Below are 23,502 nucleotides of genomic sequence, written 5' to 3' on the forward strand. Positions count from 1 at the left end.
GTGAAAGCTCGTCGACTTGTATTATATTTTGTATCTCAGGTAAATATAATTTAAATACGTTAATATAACTTGAGAACTTTTTCTTTAAGCGCAGTGATAACGGGTAATTATTCGTACATTTTCATAAGTTGTAACGTCTTCGCGCGGATAGGGTTTACGAACGAAAATATTGAATTGATCAAAACATTTAATTGTGTGAACAAAGCTTCTAAATGAAGGTGAGCTTATTTATATAATCACTTTGATTTCATATCCAAGACTACGCCAGCAAAAAGAATTGAGATCTACATACTACATGTATGCCAATCAATATTTTAGGATGTTTTATTTTACTTTTAAATGACAATGTCGAACCAGTGCTAAGACTGGAATAGGGCCCACCGGCGCAGTCGAAGATAAACAAACAATGCAATGCATTGCCAATGTCGTAACTTGAGGAAGTCAACCGTTTCTGATTTTGCCAGAGGACCAGTGGCAGTGGACATAGGGCCTATAGGCCTACATATTTATTACAATTTAGGCCTTGCCCTTGGCTAGATTAAGAGTTTTAAAAAATGATGTGTGCATGTAATCATCATGTATGATCATTTAATAACAGTATGTAGGTAGTATGTGGTGAATACCTGATAACTCATCCCAAGTTAGAAGACAGCTCATTCCAAATTCCAAGATTATGAAGATAAAAGACAACTCGTCGGTCATCCCAACTTTAAAAAAAACCACTCATTTCGAAATAGTTTTGTTTGGTCTTCAAAGAAAGCAATTGTTTGTATTAAAACATTTTTAAATACATATAATTAATAACTATTAAACTAGCACTTATATTATATATTTCATTTGTTGGAATGAGTTGTCTTATATTATTATCTCGACCCATGTTTTAATAAAGTTGGGATAAGCTGTCTTTTATTTTGGGATGAGTTGTCTTGTTATGAGTTGTCTGTAAGAAACTTACCGTACCGGTACTGTTGTAGTTGCATATCTAGAATAGATATATTTTAATTAATTAATACGTTGTACGGTAGATCTGACTACGTCTTCTACTCTAGACACATGTGGATATAATTGTTGTCGCCCCTGTCCGTCCGATAGGCCCTGTGAGTTGAAATGATGGTGGTTTAGGGTAGATTTGTGTAAATAATTCATGCTACCAATACAGTCAACACTTGACCAGTGAACTGCATTCCATTTAAGTTTCACCTTGGTCTTGAATTGAAAACATCACCCTATGACTAATCCACACTGTTACATGTAGGTCTAGCAATACAAATGTTATAAATTTTCTAAAACAAAGCTTATTTAAATTTATTTTAAGAATTTGGTTTTCTAGATTCAACATGAATGGTAAGTTTGGAAATATTGTGGTAATCAAAAGGAATGGAAGTGATGGCGCTTGTTTTCCATTAACAGCTACTTCATGCTTATTTGGAAGGTAAAGTATTTTCAACTAAGTAAAAAGTAACACCAGACAACTTATAGTAGTATAGGCCTATTCAAGCTAATTGAATTTGATTAAATCGCAAAACAACATAGGATCATCAGAAATGATTTTGAGTTCGGCGAGCCTTGTTTTAATAAAAGTCTTCTAAAAGGCGCCAATTGTAATGAAGCGATTCAATGAATGAGGCTAAACATACATGTATGTATCCCACAGGAGTATACTACCGGTGTAGACTGGAATAACCAGACGCCAAAAACTGTTGTTCAATTTGCACTCTTTGTGTATTTCATTGTTCAAACGATTAGAATTAGAAATTACAGTAAAAGGTAAAACAGAAATCGTTGAATGTAAATCAGTTTACTGAATATTCAGTATTGTTTTTGAAACCCATTTGTGTCCTTTTCTAGGTGCCAATGAATGTCAATTTAGCTCTGTTAATGTACCGCACTGAACATGTATACAACTAATTTAGTGATCTACTAAGTAGTACTAATAATAATTGTGTGTGTACCCAGGTCTATCTTTATTTAATTTCTAATACTTTATACTTACTATATTAATAAACTTTTCAATGTTTTAGGCATGATAATTGTGACATCAGAATCCAGCTTCCAAGTGTATCAAATGAACACTGTAGAATTGATGTGGATTCCCAAGGGCAGGTAATAAAGCATTTTTATTATTAGGCCTACTACTACTATTGGGGGACGACATCATAAAAAGACATTTTTCAAGATAGTCAATCAGCAGTTAGAATACCCTTGGAATCCCAATTGACTGAAGCCATCACCTTTCCAGCTGAAGGAACTGACTTGGCTTTTTGGGAGGACTGGTGACTCTGGATGCTTCCATTGTTTAGATTGAATTTTGGATTCTGGTTGAAAGTGATCAATCCTGGTCTCACCCATTGTTAGAAATCTGAACAAAGAAATTGTCAGGATCTGTTTCAAAGCGGCGCAGATTGTCATTGGACGTCAGGAATCTGACATGTTTCTGATCCACAGTCAAGAGCTCTGGCAACCATCTTGCAGAAACATTTGACATTTGCGGATAATGTGCTCAACCCTGTCTTGAGTGATGCCCAGGTGCCCACAACATTGACAATATGTCGAGTGGTCAATCCGGGTAATGTTTTCTTGAATGGTTGCCCTTGATGGCCGGTCATCATCAATCAAGACTCTCTCTCTGCTAAATTCTGCAGCCCACTTCCTTACTGTTCAAAAGGAAGGGGCATTATCTCGGCATGTAGCCTATCTGTGTTGGGGTTAGTTTTTTTCAGTTGCAGGTACTTAATGACTGCCCTATAGCCAGTATTTGTCCATTTCTGGTGATTTCAATGGATAGGATCACAAGGTGGTCTGGTACAAAAACAATAATAACACACAGTTGCAGTTCTTTTGTCTATGATTCATTCAATCATTGTACTTGTTGGTGGCAAAAGTTTCTTTCCAATTTATCAAACCTTTTCAGGGTTAGAGCTATTCAGCCAGCCCTCGTAAAACATTTTCGCTTGTCTAGGGTAATAATAGAGCCAAAAGTTTTATGAATTCTTGTACGAATTTCTTAAAGTTAAATGTCCTAACTAGTTGCTATGTTAGTGTACTGTAGTGCTTCTGTGTCTCCACATCAAGGCTTCATGGAACTGACATAATAGTAATATTGTGACATAGTCTAGAACAAGCCATAAAATTCAGTGAGTTTTTCTGGTGGTACATTGTGATCTGTTTAGTTAAAAGTAAATTTATTCACTACAGGTACACATAGTTGTAAAGCAATATCAGATTTACAGGTATACACTATTCAATCTCGCCGGCCATTTTGAATGTCACATAATGTGTCCTACGATTAGTCGCTTAACACAGATCCAAGATGGCGTCTCCAATTCGCATTTCTTCAGAAATTTCATGTATTTAGCCGAATCACTCACTCAATAGTTCCCAATAAATCATCAAATCGACTGTTTTCGAATGAACTTTTGATATCAATATGTGGAAAATGTTTCAAGGATCATTAATATGTAACTTGTGCAACGAATCGATGCATCTAATTGTCGAGAAATAGGCAGCATTTCATTCTAACAAATCCTGCCTTTCAGTAGCCACTGGACAAGAGCTTAGGAATTGATTTAACGCTGATTAATGGCCAGCGAGTTTTACCAGAGATAAACGAAGGGTAAAGTTATCCCTTGGATCGAGATTGACACTAATAACTATATGATGTAATGAAGTTTGGGCTTTGTCTTTTGTTTGTTGTACCAAAAATTTAAAATATATTTGTTGAATAACAAATACTTGCTTTTCATTTCAGATATCTTTGGTCAACCTGAGTAAAGAAAATCCAACCCTTGTCAATGGTAGTATTTGTAAGACATCATGTGCTGTTTCCCACAAGGATATCTTTACAGTTGTTGATAGATCTTTTAGATTTGAATTCTCACCAAACTCAAAATTGTCTCCAGCTAAACAGTCTCCTAAAATGGCAAAGACACCCCAAAAATCACCAGGATGCTCACCCAAAAAATCTCCAGGAAAGAAGACACCAACTAAGATTTTGACTCCTAAGGTAATTTTATTCCAGAAATTGATCAACCTAGTTTTGGCTGTACCACATGATATTGGCACACTGAAAATTAAGCAAAACCATCATATATATTATGAATCTGGACTTGTGTACCACATAATACTTTCATATCACATAGTTAAGCTTTTTCTAACCAGTGCTATTTGCAGAACACTTTGAATTTTATTTTTTAATTTTCTATTCTGCAAAAGTTTTTATAATGGAAAAATGTGACAGCAACTTAACACAACATTATTCTATTATTAACAAGTCATTGCGATTTAATTTTGTTTTTCAGACAAAGCCGCCGACACAGACGACAACACCTTTACAAGGGAAGAAATCGCCTAAACCTCTTACACCTAAATCATTGAACATACCCTTGAGCACGCCTATATCATCTAAAGAACTAGGAAATCGGAGATCTTCAAGTGCCTCAACACCCAAAGGAAGTCCTAAATCTATTTCTCCTCGATCATTATCTGCAAAGCCTAGCCCAAGATCTTCCTCATCAACACCAGTAAGAACATCAGAAAAATCTCCTAAACAAAAATCACCCAAGCCAATGACACCTAATAAAATTATATCTAGTAAAGCCAGTCCACGTTCACCCGCATTATCGGGTAAAAAATCGATTCCCTCGAGCCCAAAAGCCTCACCGGGAAAAGCCCCAAAGTCTCCAAAATATGCTGGTAAATCAAGATTCTCAGTTGAATCTGTCAACACTTCTTTATTTGTGGATCCAACGCCAGAAAAAAGATCTATATCACGATCGGTTTCACCTAAAGCAACCAGCCCAAAATCTCCTAAACCAGCCACTCCAAAGTCTGCTTCAAAGTCATTGTCACCTAAATCAAAACCGATTTCAACTTCCCCATCAACTCCAAAATCAAGAAAGTCAGTTTCACCTAAAACAACACCAGCTGCATCAACACCTAAATCAAGAAAGTCAGTTTCACCCAAAGCAGCAGCTCCATCTACACCTAAATCAAGAAAGTCAGTTTCACCCAAAGCAGCAGCTCCTTCTACACCTAAATCAAGAAAGTCAGTTTCACCTAAAGCAGCGACTCCTAATTCACCTAAATTTGGCACTCCAAAAGCGACTACACCCAAGACTGCTGGTAAAAAAGGTTTGTACTTTCCCTTTTTAATATTGTATAAAGAATGGCATACACTATCACTGCATTATTAAATTATAAGTTAAGCTTAAACATGCATTATGCAAGAGCAAAATCTGCTTATTACAAGTCTTTCTTTAGGCCTGAAATGTTATCTAAATTATCAATTAGACATTAATTAACTTATCCAGACCATAATAAACTCTCGATGTCAAGGCTAGCCTTCGATGTTGGCTGGATTAGATTCCTATATGCCGCTAACGGCTGTTGATAATTAAATCAATAAAAGTGGATAATCGAGACTAAGCTGTTTATAATAATGATTTTAGTAATGATGACCGAGACTATGCCAAAATTTCACCCGCTTCTTTCTATGCTCATAGTGGATCAATTTGGCTGAAATTTTCAGCAAATTACCTTTACACTATCTAGTTTTTAACTATTATAGCGAGAACTGCCATCTCGTTATCTTATCTCCCATAATGTATCTTTAAACAGTGAGATTCTGTGCTTGAGGCAGGATAACTGTTTTCTAGAAACTGAATAATATGACATTACTTTACTTAGGGAAACATTGTTATTTTCTTCTTTGATTTGAAATTGATGTTCAAGATAAACACCATAAAGAATTATACATTATTAATTAGTGTCCAACAAGAACTCCGACCAAAGAAATATTACTGTTGAAATCCGTAAACGTTTTAAAATTGAATTTATTTACAATTATTTTCTTGTGTTTATTTTCAGGATCAGGAACAAAAAGAAAGTCTGTATATGAAAGTGGACCTCCTTCAAAAAGAAAGCGAGTATCATTTGGTCCAAACCTGAGCCCAGAACAATTTGATAAAGCCTTGCCTCCATCAACACCAATAGCCAAAGGAGCAACACCTAGAAGAAAATCTGAGCCTTTAAGAATGCAAACGCCAGTGTCTCTTTTGAAACGTAGATCTATAGCTGTATTTAATAAGTCGCCTATATCGGAAGAGAGTCCACATAATGCCCCCAAATCACCAAGTGCTTCTCAAAAAAGAGCACAGTCTAAGTCACCTGCAAGGAGATCAAAATCGCCTAAAAATACACCTCAAAGATCGGGTTCCAAATCTCCAACAAGTGGCACTTCAGTTGGAAGACCATCAAGATCACCTGTTAAAAGAAAAGGAAAATCGCCAGTAAAGAGTCCAGTTAATAGCCCAGTTAAAACACCAACCAAAAGCCCAACAAAAAAGAGTTCACGAAGTCCAAGAATATCGAGGAATCGAGAAGAATATTCAGTGGGAAGTCCTGTAATGGCACTGTCAACAAGTCCTGCAAAAATACCAGGAAAGAGTCATACAGGAACACCTACCAGGACTCCTGTAAAAATAGCTTCAAAGAGCCCTGCAAGAACTGTCAAAAGTCCAGCAAATTCACCCGCCAAGAGTCCAGCAAAGTCACCCGCCAAGAGTCCAGCAAAGTCACCCGCCAAGAGTCCAGCAAAGTCACCCGCCAAGAGTCCAGCAAAGTCACCCGCCAAGAGTCCAGCAATAACCCCAACCAAGAGTCCAACAAGAACCCCAGCCAAGAGTCCAGCAAGAACCCCAGCCAAGAGTCCAGCAAGAACCCCAGCCAAGAGTCCAACAAGAACCCCAGCCAAGAGTCCTGCAAGATCCCCAGCCAAGAGTCCAGCAAAGACCCCAGCCAAGAGTCCAGCAAGAACCCCAGCCAAGAGTCCTACAAGAACACCACCCAAGAGTCCAGCAATAACACCAGCAAAAAAATCTAATGTTAAGACCCCCAAAAGTTTAAGTAAATCACCCGGTAGAATTTTAGTAACAGTACCTGATAATTCTCAATCAAGCACTCCAGGGCGAGTTATAACCAAAAGTCCTGCTACAGCACAAATTGCAGCTCCACGTAGAACACCAGCAAAAAGCCCAGGTACAACTTTTAGTAAAAGTCCTGGAAGAATTCCTGCTAAAAGTCCAGGTAGAAGTGCTAATAAATCTATCTCAGAAGATAGTGTAACTGCAGCAACTGTGGATGTGACCAATGCAAAGACTCCTTCAAGATCTCCAGCAAGAACATCTATATCTTCACCAAAAGACAACTCCCCAGAATTTCTATTTGCCTCTAGGTCTAAAAAGCCTGTTGCTATTGTTACACCACAAAGGTCAAGATCAGCATCTCCTGTAAATACGAAGAAAGTATCACCTAAAATTACCTCACCAAAAACTAGAGTAAACCGTAAATCAACTGATATGTATGAATTTCATTCAGGTGATGAAAGTAGTGAAGAACTTTTTTCGTCCCCTAAAGGTAGAAGAAGCTCCATCAAGAAGACTCCAAGATCCACGAAGAAGAGTCCTGTTAAAGTAGGTAGAAGAAGCCCTGTACTTTCTCCTGTTGCCATGACTAAAATGTTGAAAACACCCAATTCATTTTACTCTAAAGGAAGATCAAGTCTCACAGGAATACAGAGATTAATGAAGTCACCAAATTCTGCCAACAAAAATGCAAATAATGTATTGGATTCAAGTTTTACTGGAATAGCTGACCTAATGAAATCACCAAGAATTTCTTCACCCAATCAAACAGGTACTAAACCGAAATCATCCAGAAAAAGTACTGGGTCAGCGGTTGTAGAAATGTTCCAAACTACACCCAAATCCTCTCGTAAAAGTACAGGATCAATGACCCCTAAATCAGCCAAGACTTCACCCAAATCAAGAAGTACTACAAAATCAGACAAGCAGTCGCCACAATCAAAGAAGACTACACCTAAATCTGCTAAGACTACACCCAAGAAGACCACACCATCATCTGCAAAGACAAGACCCAGAAGTTTAGGAGATGGCAAACAAATTAACCTGACTGTCACTCCACCAAGTTCCAGAAGATCAACCTCTCCGTTGAACAAATCTAGCAAGAAATCAAGTGGAAAAAAGTTGCAGAGAAAGTCAACTCATTCATCCCCAGAAATTGTTAATGTAAAACGTCATCGAATGTTTTCCAGTCCTGTTGACAAACTTGCCACTCCACCGACCAGTTTGAAAAAGATAGTTGCACTGAAAGCTATTCACAAAAAGTTAGCTAAACCTCGACTGTCTAACATTATGAAAAAGACCCCTGGTAGAAAGAGTATTGGTGCTAAAAATCCAACCCCATCAAAGAAATTATGGTCAGATATTTTAAAGAGTGGAATAAGTGTGACTGGTATTGTGAAGAAAGTACCTGCGGCTAAACCTATTTCTACTAAAATTATGAAGAAGTCGACACCGAAGGGAAAATCAATCAATGTAAGTATCATATTATAAGACCAATTAAAGACTGTTAATATTTTACTATGAATCTTTCATCTACTCAGCCATTTTAGTATTTCATGTATTATGAATTTATTTGTGAACAAACAAAGCGACTTGTTACTTTAACAATTTTGCTCTCAATGAAATCTTTACATAAATTTATGTTTCCATTGAATGTCCTAAAGATCATGGAATTGGTCTTTTATTTATTACTTTTTTTAATTCACATTTATTTCAGAAATCAAAGGTTGGAAAGACTCCGAAGACACCTAGAGCTGTTGCACGAGCCTTAGCCCCATCAACAGGTCATATTGAATCTCCAATGACATTGATTGTTGGGAAAAGAGTTACAAAGAGAGCGAAAACACCTATCCCCTTGCCTAAAAAGGGTAGGAAGGTCTCTATTGGAGTAAGTTGACGACTTTAAATTATGATTTATTTGTACTAAAAACATCCGAATTTGGATAATAAATTGCAGTTATTTCAAAAGAAGTGTGTACTTTTAAGTTGATCATCATAATGATAACAAATAACAAATTGATATCGAATACACTATACAAGGTTTATAATTTGGAATATGTATTAATTAACCCTTTGTTTATTTATCTTTTATTTTAGAAATCAAGAAAATCACTGGGTAACACAAGCTATTCTGGAATAGAAGATTTATTTGCTTCTCCATCACCCAACAGTAGGAAATCTATTACGTCTGCTGTGGCTTCACCTAGACTCTTGACAGGCACGCCTCATGCTCTTTATGCCGATTTACCAGATACTCCTAATGGTCCAGGTGAAATGATTGTTTCTCCACTAAACTCCAGAAAACCATCAGGAAGAAAGAGTATACATAGCCCTAACATGGTTGGTGTCAAGGGCCTATTTAAAAAATCTAAAACTCCAGCTAAAATCAATCTTGAGGGAGTTAAACGCATAATGACATCTCCAAGACAGAAAAACCAAAGTGTTGAAGATTTTGGAGGAATTAAGCGAATAATGGCAACACCTAAACAGAGGGTTAAAAAAAATACTGCATCCAGCCCATCTGGTGTTGATAAGTTATTCACTTCAACTCCAAGAAGTGCTAAAAAAAACACACCTAAGAGAGCCACCCCAGCTAAGACTTTACCCCAAAAAGAACTGAAATCCCCCAAAGCAGCGAGTCCTAAAAAAACAATTGTTGCAAAATCACCAAAAGTCACACCTAAAAAAGCTTCTCCTGTAAAGACAGTTGTTGCAAAATCACCAAAAGTTACTACTAAAAAAGCTTCTCCTGTAAAGACAGATGTTGCAAAATCACCAAAAGTCACACCTAAAAAAGCTTCTCCTGTAAAGCAGACAGCAGTAAGAAGTACCAGAAAAACACCAGCCAAATTAACTACACCCAGTAAAACTAAGGCTAGTAAAATGGTAGAAGTTATTGAAGAAATACTTCCAGAAGCTGTTGTCATTGTTTCTCCTGTTAAACTGTCTCCCAAACAACCTCCGGCACCTGCAAGAGGTGGCCGAAAAACTACCAGAAGCATTAAAAAATTAAAAACTCCTAGTCCCAAAAAGGCAAGTATTGATTCTGCATTTGATGTAATTTATTGTCTCCCGCCTTTCAAAGAAAGCAGGGGACTATTAAAATGGGTTCGTTTGTCTGTCCGTCACACTTTTTGAGACACAATAACTCTTTCTAATTCAGTAATTGAGCTAGAATGTTCAAACTTGGTGTATGCATTTATTAGGTCAATGCCTTGATGGAGTTCGAAGATGAACATTTTCTGCTTAGGGTAAGCAAAGATAAGTAATTTGATTGGTTGATGCCTTGGGACACGATAACTTTAGTTCTAATTAAGTGAAAGTGATGAAACTTGGTGTATAGTTTCATTACATCAATACCTTGACTAAGTTTGATGATGAGCATTTCATTGGTCAAGACTTTGGAACACAATAACTCTCATAATAATTAAGTTAGAATGTTCACACTTGGCATAGGTGAATACCTTGATGGAGTTTGAAGAAGATAATTTTCTGCTTAGAGTAAGCAGAGATAAGCAATTTGATTGGTTGATGCTTTGGGACACGATAACTTTAGTTCTAGTTAAGAGAGAGTGAGGACACTTGGTGTATAGCTTTTTTTTACATCAATACCTTCACTAAGTTCGATAATGAACATTTTCTGCTGAGGGTAAGCAGAGCGATAAGCAATCTGATTGGTTGATGCTTTGGGACACGATAACTTTGGTTAATATGAAGTGAGAGCGATGAAACTCTGAATATAGATTTATTATATCATTACTTTGGCTAAGTTCGATTGTGAGAATTTTCTGCTTAGGCTAAGGAGCGATAAACACTTTGATTGGTCAAGACTTTGGAACATAACAACTCTGCTTTTAATTGAGGTAGAATGTTTAAACGATGTAGATGTTCATTAGGTGAATGTCTTGACTGAGTTCAATAACATTTCGAGCTGAAGCTAAGCAGAGCTAATCAATTTCATTGGTCGATGCTTTGGGACAAGATAATCTTGATTCTTTCTCATAGAGAGTGATGAAACTTAGTGATTAGTTTGATTGCTCGATACTTTTGAAAAAAAATAAATGTGCAATTAATTAATATGTGTCATCTATTTATTTTGGGATTTCGGTGGGGAACATCATCCTCACTGTTGGCTTGTTTTATTCAAGTTGAGAGTTTACTCTAATTTATATTACATAGTTTGATATATGATGAGAGCAAATAGTTTCACAAAACATTCAGACTGGTCTGCTCTGTTTCTAAATCTCAATTACATCTCTTACTACTCATAGTGACCAAGGATCAAAAATATGAATTCAGCCACTGTAAAGGCGTTTTGTGCATTAGAAATCGGAATAACTTTGACAAATAAACTTTTAGTGTTATTATTTTTATGGTCATAAACGACAATATGTCAAGCATGACGGTTCTGTCTTTCAAATGAACTTGATTAGAATTGACACCTTGGTTTTGGTATGGGATGCTAATATTTTATTGTCAAATTAATGGAACAAATTCTACATGTATACATAATATTACAGCATAAAGTCACATAACATTCGTAATTCATGTACAAATTATGAATGTTTCAAAACAGTTGCAAGTGTAAGTAAAAATGATTCGCTGTCAATATTGCTGATCGAGGCATGTTAGTTTAATAACATGCTGCAAGAAATAGATACAGTTTTCACACATTTGGGCTAAAGTAAAAGTATGTAGCACACAAGAATTATGAGAATTTTAGGGGTGAAAAAAAATACCAACCAACTGTACAAAACCCGCTTGTTTGAATTTTCACCTCAATTGTCTTTTTGTACAGTATTAACTTGACAAACACAAATTCATTAAAATTCAAATCACATTTCTTTCTGTTGATATTCAAAACACTGGATTTTTAATGCCACACTTTTAAGTCAAATATAGTTTGGTGATGATTGCATAAGGCTTTAGTATAGTACACAATGTTTTAATAGATTTAAATTATTTATTTGCAGGGTCGTGGAACAAAGGGTAAACGTACAGTACAACAACCCACTGATGTTATTGTCATAGCAACACCAGAGCCTCCAAAGTAAGTAACAAACAATTGAATATACCATGTGGTCCCTGAGGCTTGTTTGTAACTTCAACACTTGATTCATACCGGCAATAAAATGGCCACACATCTAAATGCTTTGATCTTTAATAACCTCTGTCCATGTAACTCAATAGAATATTGTGAGTTCTGACAAGTACACAAGTGTTAATCCTAACTATTTTAAACTCTGAATGGTCAACATGCCTTAAAGTGCTGTATATTGCATAATATGATTCTTAAAACGTAGGACGTTAAACCCCATTTCATTTCTTTAAAGTTGGGGAATAATTATTAGCTTCAGGTTTAGGCATTAAAAAATAGAATCTTGTATATAATAACTATCTTTGCATTGTTTAATGATTATTTTAATTTTTTAGGAGAGGTGGCAGAAAACGTAAAGCAGAAGAAAGTGTCTCACCAGTAAACAAAAGAGTTAAAATACAGACACCTGTCAAATCAGGTAACACTACAGATATTTTATAACATTTACAGTACAGCTCATCTTTCTTACGTAAAACTCAATGATAAGTTTACTTTGATCTAGAATTTTAAATTTATTTGTCAAAAAACCAGTTGTCGATGTGATTATTTATGGAATCATCTGCGACACTTTACCTTTATCAAGAGCATTTTTATAGTTCTACGCTCATATGGAAATGTGGACATATATTGCCGTCACCTCCATCTGTTAGTCTGTCCATCCTTCGTCCACAATTTCTTGTGAACGCTTTAGCACCAAAAATTATCATCCGATTGTTTTAAAATTGATACAGTAAACTTCACATGAGTCGGAGGATCTAAGTGGACTGACCAATTTTATCCGAGTTAAACATACATTATGCAAGAGCTAAATCTGCCTATTGTAGGTCTTTCTTTAGGCCTGAAATGTTATATAAACTATTAATTAGACATTAATTAATATATCCAGACCATAGGCATAATCAACTCTCAATGTCAACGCTAGCCTGCAATATTTGTTGGATTATGATCTGATTGGCTGCATAACTGGATAATCGAGACTATGATTTTTTTCGTACCGACAATGATGATCGAGGCTATGCGGAACTTTCGATCGCTTATTTCTCGGTTCATCATAGTGGATCCATTTGACTGAAATTTTCGGCAAATTGCCTTTACATTATCTAGTTTTTAACTATGATAGTGAGAACTGCCAACTCCTTATCTAATATCCCATAATGTATCTTTAAGCAAAGATCTGAGTTAGCCGAAGACCGAAATTCAATCTTAGCTCGATTAGAAATAAACTGCAAGAGCCGAGTAATAATTGATTCAAAGGCACATTTCAAGCTTTTGTTCGTGTGTGCGAGTAGATAACTTCCGTTTTGGTGCTAGTAGATAACTTCCGTTTTGTCGCCATCTTTGAAAAAAGTCCAAAATTTTCCTGGAAAGAGTCTTTTAGTAAAATGAAAAAGCCTGTCAAATTTTAACAATTTCTGTAAATTACTTCCAGAGTTAAGGCCCTTGTTTCAGTTTGTAGAACCTTGTAAACCCTCAATCGGCAAAAATTATAATCTGAACTGTATGAAATTGTCTTGTTTATGCCTCCAATTACCTACCTACAGAGCGGCAGAGAATCGAACCAAAGGGACTCGTTGCCTGTCCATCTATATACTGTTCATGTTAATACTATTGACCACTTACTATTTTAGCCCTCAATTTTATATACCTGCCCAACCTTCTTCTTGCTAGTCTTACTTAATATTTTTTTTCTATTTTCAGCTGTTAAAGGTAAGGGTTCCACAGTCAAGTCAAAACTATCACCTAGAAAGGCAACATCCAGACGAGGTAGACTTGTTGAAGAACCTTCAGTGGAAGTTTCTCAGCCAGCTTCTCCTGCAAAACCTGTCACGAAAAAGGGAAGATCCACAAGAGGAAAGCCCATAGCGAGCCCAAAAGCACTGATCCCTAAAAAAGCTTCTACATCTAAAAAGGCAACCCCACAAAAGGCTAAAAAAGGAAGAAGAGTGGAAGAATCTGAACCAGAGGCTGAGGCAGTTGTAGCACCAACACCTAGAAAGATAGAAACCCCTAAAAAAGCTGCCACTCCTAAAAAGGCAGCATCTCCTAAGGCTAAAAAGGGACGTTCAACAAGAGGAAGAAGGGTTGAAGAATCTGAATCAGAGACTGTGGCAGTTGTAGTACCAACACCTAAAAAGATACCAACCCCGAAAAAAGCATCTCCTAAAAAAGCAACGCCACAGAAGGCACGAAAGGGACGATATACAAGAGGAAGAGGCACAGAAGAATCTGATGCTGAGGTAGTTGTTAGTCCAATCAAGCCAAGACGAGGTAAGGCTGCTGCCAAGCTATCTAAAGCCCAAACTCCAAAGAAAACAAATACTACAAGACGAGCTCCAGAAATAGTAGTTACGCCAGAGTCAAAGCCTGTTGAAGAGAAGGTATCTAGTCCAGCTAAACCAGTTGGCAAAAGAGGAAGAACGGCACGTGCAGCACCAAAATCTCCAGTGAAAGCAAAAACACCTGCTAAATCAAAGAAAGCTAAAACAGAAGTAAAACCCAAAACTCCTGTCAAAGTTAAAACACCAAAAAAAATCAGAAGTACGCGAGGAAAGAAAGTAGCAACTCCAGAACCTGTGGTGACGGGTACAAAAAGAAAAGCTGAAGAACCTGTTTCATCTCCAGCGAAGAAAGCAAAAGTTCCATCACCAAAACAACTACCCTCCCGAGCAAAAGGAAAGCAGTTGAAAGGAAAGAAAAGTCCAGTGAAAGAAGTTACTGAACCCGAAGTTACTGCTAGTAAGTCAACTAAGAAAACTGCTGGAAGACGATTGATTAAAGCTAGTCCAACAAAACCTAAAACTGTCACTCCTCTTAAAACCAGAAGAGGTCCACAAAAGGCTGAAACCAGTCCAGTCAAACCTTCACCTGTAAAAGCAAAATCACCTGCCCAAAAAGCATCAAAACAGAAATCTAAGAAGACAGCTACTCCAGTAAAAAAGGCAGCAAAAACAGTCAAAGCCAAGAAGGTCACTCCAGTGAAGAGAGTTACGAGAAACCGAAAGTAAACAGCTCAAATTCATCACCACTTGTCTTCTTCATAATTAACTGCATTTATATTTTATAAATTTGTATAAAGTAATTGTATATTTTGAATATTTTATTATCGATATTATTAACTTCATCAATATTATTAATATATAAATTGCATCTTATTTTAAAAAAAAGATTTTTTAAGAATTAATTTTTAAACATAAACCTCTTTTTTTAAACTTTGAACATTCTATATCATCATATCATTCATAATATTCTTGCCATATCACGCTTTCCACATCTGATTTGAAACATACTCTTTTCTCTAATAAAATACGCAATTTTTGATAGATTTTAGGCATTAGGAAATTTATTTTGTATTTTTAATATTTATCTATGTATATGCTTTTGTCCAATGTTTTTTTTCTTCTTCTTTGTGCATAGTGCTATTTCTACTTGACTTAATTCTTGGTATAGCATTTGATTAAGTTATTTTCCTTACTTTTTGTATTTTGGGTATTCTTAAAATTAAATCTTTAAAAAATTGGATTGAGAAGAACACATTTCTGTTCTTTAGTCAGTTCATTTTAGATTTTTAAACTGCCAAGGAAAATAGGCTTGACTTGTTAATAAGTAAAACTGTTATTATTTATCATTATTTAGCAACTAGGGTAGTTTCGTGTATGTCTTTATCATTAGAATAAGACAATAAATTTTTTATTGTCTTTATATACATGTAGTCTGCACTATCATCTGTAAATAATTTCATCTCATTTATTGCAAACAAATGAACTTGTTAAATTGACTCATGTCGTTTTGTTATTTTTTTCGTCATTAATAATCACATACTATATTGAATGACACACTCATGGAAGGTTTTACTTGTAAGAAATATATTGAATTTTATACCTCATTGTTTCAGCTGAACTGAAGTGTACTGTTTGAATCATTATTGAACACATTTGTAATTAAATTTTGAAACACAAAATAGAGAATTAAATGATCATTTCCAGGATTCAAGCAAAATAAATTTAGAAATTCACCTTTCCTGCAATGTGTTGTTTCTTGTCATTTAACTGATTTTGGGGAAAAGTGCTCAATGGCGTTTTACAATAAACATATAATGGTGTGTTGTGCAATATTTGACTTTTACCGGTATTTCTAATTTATGAAATATAAGAACATGATTTCTTATCTTTATCTACATAAGTCTCTGGAGGAGCCATTTGTCAATCCATTGAGTTTCTCAATATTTATGCGCCTATGGATCTTTCTGTCTTCATTAGCCCAGTCGTTGCAGATGTAAAAAATCAGTGTAGGGAATTCAAATTCATTTACTGTCTATTGATCAATGAAAGAGATGGATAGAGAATAAGCTAAATACAAAAGTTACTTTTGGTACAATCAGGGGCAATAATCCAGAAAGTTATGGCCTGAAATGTGCAAATATCAAAAGGGACAGAGATCTTTGGGATAAAAAGATATGTTTTAAGTTTCATCAAAATCAGATAAAAATTGTGACCTCTAGAGGGTCCACAACCTTCGTATTACACAATTTGTGTACAAAGAGCGTCCATTTTGTCAGGCAGTTTTATTTCTATTTTCCCGAAATATGAATTCAGCCTTAATTATGGTGGAATGGTGATGTATTGAAACGGTTTTTATACGCCCACATTGAAATGTGGTTGTTGGTCCGGGGTCCATACTTCCTTGTGGACGCTCTAGAGGCTAAAGTTAATATCCGATTGACTTTAAATTTACATACTGTGTTTAAGGCCATGAGACAAAGAAGCCTATTGATTTTCAGCGATATCCGATAATTACTGCCAGATTTATGGCCCTTGATCACTTCAAAAAATCTTGTGAACACTCTAGACTCTAGAGGTCAAAGTTAATATCCGATTGACTTGAAATTTATACACAGTGTTTAAGCTCATGAGACGAAGAAGCCTAATGATTTTCAACGATTTTCGATAATTACTGCCAGAGTTATTACCCTTGATCACTTCAAAAGATTTTGTGGATGCTCTACAGGCTAAAGTTAAGTTCGATTGACTTTAAATTTATACACAGTGTTTGAGGACATGAGACGAAGAATCATTGATTTTCAACGATTTCCCATAATTACTGCCAAAGTTATGGCCCTTGATCACTTTGAAAAATCTTGTGACGCTCTAGAGGCAAAAGTTATCCGATTGACTTCAGATTGATACACAGAGTTTAAGATCTTGATACGAACAAGTAAATTTTTATGACTTGAACGGCTAAATCCATGATATTAAAAGTTTTGTATACTAAACGTTACCAAACCAAATGAATTCTAATGGTTTTCTGATAATTACTTCATGAGTTGTTACTCTTAATCAGATTTTACTGTATTATAAATGTTTCATTACTGAAAAAAGTAAAAATATGCGACAACACTTGTTGACTGTCCGGACGATTTAGCTGCTATGGGTGTATGTTTCATTGTCTGGCAACCTATCTTTAAAACCGGAAAAAAATTGTGACCTCTAGAGAATCCGCAAGCTAAAAATTTGATTTTTCGAACAATCAGGGGCCATAATCCAGGAAGTTAAGTTCGGGTATCCGCGATTATCAAAAGGAACCAAGATTTTAGTGTGCAACTTGTGACCTCTACAGGGACCACAAGCTAAAAACGTAATTTTTTGTTCAATCAAGGGCCATAATTCAGGAAGTTACGATCCGATATGCGCGAATATCGAAATAAACCAATATCTTTGGGTTATAAACATGTATTTCAAGTTTCATCAAAATCGGATCAAAATTGGGTCCACAACCTTGATTTACCATATGTTGACACTATTTGCATACGAGGGGCGGCCATTTTGTCCGGCAGTTTTGGCCCGATTCTCACGAAAATCGAACTCAACAAACATTACGGTGTAACAGTGATATATTCGAACATTTTTTTTAAATCAAATAATAATTCTGACCTCTAGAGGGACCACAAGCTAAAACGCAATTTTGCGTACAATCAGAGGCCATAATTCAGGAAGTTACGATCTGATATGCGCGAATATTGAAAAGAACCAAGATCTTTGGGTTATAAACCTGCATTTCAAGTTTCATCAAAATTGTGACCTCTAGAGGGTCCACAACTTTGATATACCAGATGTTTACACTATTTGTGTACGAGGGGCGGCCATGTTGTCCGATAGTTTTGGTCTGATTTTCATGAAATTCGAATTCAACCATCCTTAGGGTGTAACGGTGATATATTCGAACGTTTTTTTTAAATCAGATAATAATTGTGACCTCTAGAGGGACCACAGGCTAATACGCGATTTTTCGTACAATCAGGGGCCATAATTCAGGAAGTTATGATACAATATGTACGAAAATAGAAAGGAACCAAGATATTTGGGTTATAAACATGCATTTCAAGTTTCATCAAAATCAGATGAAAATTGTGACCTCCAGAGGGTCCACAACCCTGATACACAATATTGTGACACTATTTGAGAACGAGGGGCGGCCATTTTGTCCGTCAGCTTTGGTTCGATTTTTACGAAATTCGAACTCAACCATTCTTAGGGTGTAACGGTGATATATATTGTAACGTGTTTTTAAATCGGATAAAAATTGTGACCTTTATGGGGTCCACAAGCTAAAAACGCGATTTTTCGTAAAATCAGGGGCCATAATTCAGGAAGTTATGGTCCGATATGCGCAAATATCGAAAGGAACCGAGATCTGTGGATTATAAACATATGTTTCAAGTTTAAACCAAATCGGATAAAAATTGTGACCTCTACAGTGTTCACATTCTAAAAACGTGATTTTTCGTACAATCGGGGGCCATAATCCATGAAGTTAGAGTCCGATACATGCCAATATGGAAAGGAACCGAGATCTTAGGGTGATAAACCTATATTTCAAGTTTCATTGAAATCGGATAAAAATTGTCACCTGCAGAGTGTTCACAAACAATTGTGGACGGACTGATGAACAGGGGCGACGACAATGTACGTCCACATGAATATGTGGGCGTATAAAAATATAAAACATCACAATACGTGTAGGTTTAGAGTCACACTCAACAGAGTTTGGAATGGCCATATACTGATTTCCGTGATTGGTGCATGCCATTCATTCATTGCAGTGACATAGAGAGAGAGAGAGAAATGGGGTTTAACGTCCACTCCACTCGACACAAACTAGGTCATTTCGGGACTAACATATGGCTTAATTTTATTTACATAATTCGCTTGCGCGTACGGGTCTTTAGCAGTGAGAGGAAACCGGAGGACCCGGAGAAAACCCACGAGGTTGGACAGGCGACCCTACTCCTTGCCACGTACAACCGGGGATTTGAAACCACGCCGGCTGACTCAATGACAGACTTTATGATACAGCGCGCGCACGCTAACCATTCAGCCATCCAACCCCCCCATTGCAGTGAAATAAAAATTGAACATACATGTATATATTTTTGATCTTATATCCCATAAAGATAGATTTTGGTTGTTGTATCTGTTATAAACTTGTCTATTACGTTGGTCAGACATTAAATTCTTTCACTGGTGTTTGTCGATTCAAGTGGGTTCAAATCAGCAGAGCTGAAAATGTTTAGTCAATTTGGACAAGTTTGTTCGTATATTGTAAACAATGACACGCAATTAATTCATTTTGCTGTCACAGGTCACATGGTTTTGATGAGTCATTACACCATAGGCTTATGCATGCCATATCGGTTTTCACTGAACCTGGGGCCACTCTAGTATTTTAGTTGATAGCCTAGTGTCCTGACAAAAGGCAAACAAAAAAATTCCTATAATTTAAAAGTAAGGTGCCCTCTGTGGTAAGCCAGATTGCAGAAATTGGTGTCACATAAATTTTAAACTAATATTAAAGGAGTCAACCCTTCCCCACAAACAAATTTGGCAGTTCAATACCCCACAAAGCAGAACTTATAAGGTGTATTTGGTCTGGTGTGAAAAGAACAAAGTGACATGATAAATCTACAGAATCACAGCTTGAGCTGAAAATAAATTTATTTCTATTTTATAATGGTATAACAAAAGTTAACTAATAGTTACATAACAAAGTTATCAGCAGTCAACAATACAGTAACAACACAATTACAGGAGAGTCAGGGTTTTTGTTGTTTTTGGTTTTTTTTGGGGGGGGGGGGGTATAAGTGAAACTTTATATAATTAAAGACAGTAACCATGAAGGGGTAAATAGCACAGTAGTTCCTCCTCTTTGCATTACTTGTTTATCACTTCTGTTCTACCTAGTACAACCCAGGTTTTCATAAAATGCAGCCAGGTATGGGGCTGCCAATGGTCATCGACAATCATTAATAATTACTGCATGCAACCATTTAATTGCGATTTTAGATACCGTTTCCCCCACTTTTTATTACAAGAATTTCAATTTGTGACTATCAAGAAAATCTGATTCTGATAATGACCTATGGTCATGTGTTATAATATCTAAAGTAGTAAATGTCCATGAACAGACATCTGTTTACATTGACAGCAATAGATATCCTCTTGAAACTCAAGTTGGGTAACTTATCGACTTTGTGAGTAGGATTGTTTTGTATTTGTTATATGTTGTGAGGTCCTTATCCCTAAATTTTAATATAAATTTCTGTACCTATTGGATGTTCCATATTATCATACATGATCACATTTGTTGATTACAGCTTTGACCAATATGCTCATCTAGAATGTTTCAGGTTCAATTTGTCTTTTTAACTAAAACCCCAACAAACTATTTTGATATTTATAATATGAAGTGCCGTGATTTTGATTCCCCACATGTATGTTACAAGGAGAGGGTCGCCTGTCCAACCTTGTAGGTTTTCTCTGGGACCTCCAGTTTCCTCCCACTGCTAAAGACCCCTACACGCAAGCAAATTATTGAAATAAAATTGAACCATGTGTTGGTCCCAAAATGACCTAGTTTGTGTTGAGTGGAGGTTAAACCAAGAGATGGATAGACAACAAGCTAAAAACAAAAATGATTTTTTGAACAATCAGGGGCCATAATCCAGAAAATTATGGTCTGAAATGCACAAATATCAAAAGGGACTGAGATCTTTGGAATATAAAGATATGTTTTAAGTTTTATCAAAATCGGATAAAATTGTGACCTCTAGAGGGTCCTTAACCTTTGTATTACATATTTATACACAATTTCCATACAAAGAACGGCCATTTTGTCGGTCAGTTTAATTTCGATTTCCCCGAAATTCCAATTCAACCTTCATTATGGTGGAATGGTGATATATCTAAATGGTTTTTAGAAAATTGTGACCTCTAGAGAATCCACAAGCTAAAAATGCGATTTTTCGACAAATCAGGGGCCAGAATCCAGGAAGTTACATTCGGATATGTGTGATTATCAAAAGGAACCAAGATCTTTATGATAAAAACACATATTTAAAGTTTCATCCAAATCGGATAAAAACTGTAGCCTCTAGAGGGCCCACAACCTTGATATACCATATTTTTACACTATTTGCGTACAAAAGGCCGCCATATGTTCATCAGTTTTTTCTGATTTTCTTGAAATTCAAACTCAACCATCATTAGTGTATAAATGTTATATATTCACACATTTTTTTAAATTGGATAATAATTGTGACCTGTAGAGGGACAACAAGCTAAAAACGTGATTTTTCTTAGAGTCAAAATTAAGGGCCATAATTCAGGTAGTTATGATCCGATATGCGCAAATATCAAAAGGAACCAAGATCTTTGGGTTATAAACATGCATTGCAAGTTTCATCAAAATCCAATCAAAATTGTGACCTCTAGAGTGTCCACAAGCTAAAAACGTGATTTTTTGTACAAACAGGGGCCACAATCCATGAAGTTATGGTCCGATACATGCCAATATCAAAAGGAACCGAGATCTGTGGGAGATAAACCTATATTTCAAGTTTCTTCAAAATCGGATAAAAATTGTGACCTGTAGAGTGTCCACAAACAAATTGTGGATGGACGAATCAGGGACGTCCGGACAGACAGAGGGGAATGACAATATACGTCCACATGAAGATGTGGGCGTATAAAAACAGGTCATGTTGTCCATTTGAAGTGAAACAGGATTATCTGAGAACCAGAATACATTTTTTAAATGGCCTTATCCAAACTATCAATCTTCATCAGTTAGTTTGGCAAATCCACATTCCTTATATTCTTTGGAGAGAGAGAGAAATGGGGTTTAACGTCCACTCCACTCGACACAAACTAGGTCATTTCGGGACTAACATATGGTTTAATTTTATTTCAATAATTCGCTGGCGCGTAGGGGTCTTTAGCAGTGGGAGGAAACCGGAGGACCAGGAGAAAACCCACGAGGTTGGACAGGCGACCCTACTCCTTGTCACGTACAACCAGGGATTCGAAACCACGCCAGTCAACTCAATGACAGACTTTATGATACAGAGCGCGCACGCTAACCATTCAGCCATCCAACCCCCCTATATTCTTTGGTTAATCTTCATCAGTTAGTTTGCCAAATCCACATTCCATATTCTATAGTTAATTATAATTTCTTGTTTATGTTTTTTCTTAGTCGATTATTTTTATTCTAGTTTTAATTGTTATTTACAATAAAATAATTAAAATATTTGTACATGTTACAATTTTATCTAAAACATTTGCCATTCTAAATTAGCAGTTGAGAAGTATATATATATTTCAAATGATACCACTTGATATACATGGAAATAAATTAAAAGATAGGCTACCAGTAAACCAGCCTTTTCATAATACTAGTCATATTAAAGTTAATTAATTTGCAAGAAATGTGCCATTTAATATTGATCTTGAAAATTATAAACTATGTGCTTCAATTTTGTATGAAATTGACCTCATGAAAACTATCCATATTGTAAAAGATTATTTCAATACATTTATCAAATTTTTGGTAAAAATTTCCCAACATGCCAGATCTAAAGAATGTAAATTATAAATAAATATATATTAAAGTACATTGTACTGGATTAAGCTCTCTTGATATTGGACTATACATGTTAAGGTACTCAGATTGAGCTCTCTTGATATCACATAAATTCTTAGATACAATTAATAATCATGGAACAATACAGTAAAACTGTATATGGCATCTCAAACACGGCAGATGTTCTGTGCCGTTAACAAATTTCTCGTTACACTCTGGAAGGTAATCAACCGACTATAAATTAATCACACAAATATTAAATGTGGGTATAATGTACATGTAGAAATTGAAGCTGCATTTAATATATACACACAATTCTCAAGCATGTTAGCAATATGACAAGATTTAATAAATTTGTCATGACAGGTACATTTTGGTTTACCATATAGAATGACAGGAAAGATAAGATCTTTGTATGATCTACTTCTTCTACCGGGTATCATTTCAGACAGCACACATAATACTTATGTTCATTTAAATACAAATTAAATTAAAGAACGATACATGAATAATGGTCATAGGAACTTTATTTCTTAAAAATTTAGGTCATTATCACGTTAATATCACTAT

General features: G+C 35.8%; 1 protein-coding gene across 1 annotated transcript; it reads left to right on the forward strand.

Annotated features, from left to right (window-relative positions):
• The first annotated feature begins 127 nt into the window (after positions 1–127).
• Positions 128–16,036, forward strand: LOC126815548 (mucin-2). Its single transcript, XM_050541241.2, has 11 exons — positions 128–218; positions 1,331–1,432; positions 2,022–2,103; positions 3,749–4,003; positions 4,299–5,130; positions 5,866–8,393; positions 8,638–8,808; positions 9,018–9,953; positions 11,894–11,970; positions 12,354–12,436; positions 13,717–16,036. Exons 2-11 carry the CDS (start codon positions 1,338–1,340, stop codon positions 15,021–15,023), a joined length of 6,366 nt encoding a protein of 2,121 aa, XP_050397198.2. The 5' UTR covers positions 128–218; positions 1,331–1,337; the 3' UTR covers positions 15,024–16,036.
• Positions 16,037–23,502: the final 7,466 nt, after the last annotated feature.

This window comes from Patella vulgata, chromosome 3 (genome assembly GCF_932274485.2).
Source record: "Patella vulgata chromosome 3, xgPatVulg1.2, whole genome shotgun sequence".
Classification (NCBI taxonomy): domain Eukaryota; kingdom Metazoa; phylum Mollusca; class Gastropoda; family Patellidae; genus Patella; species Patella vulgata.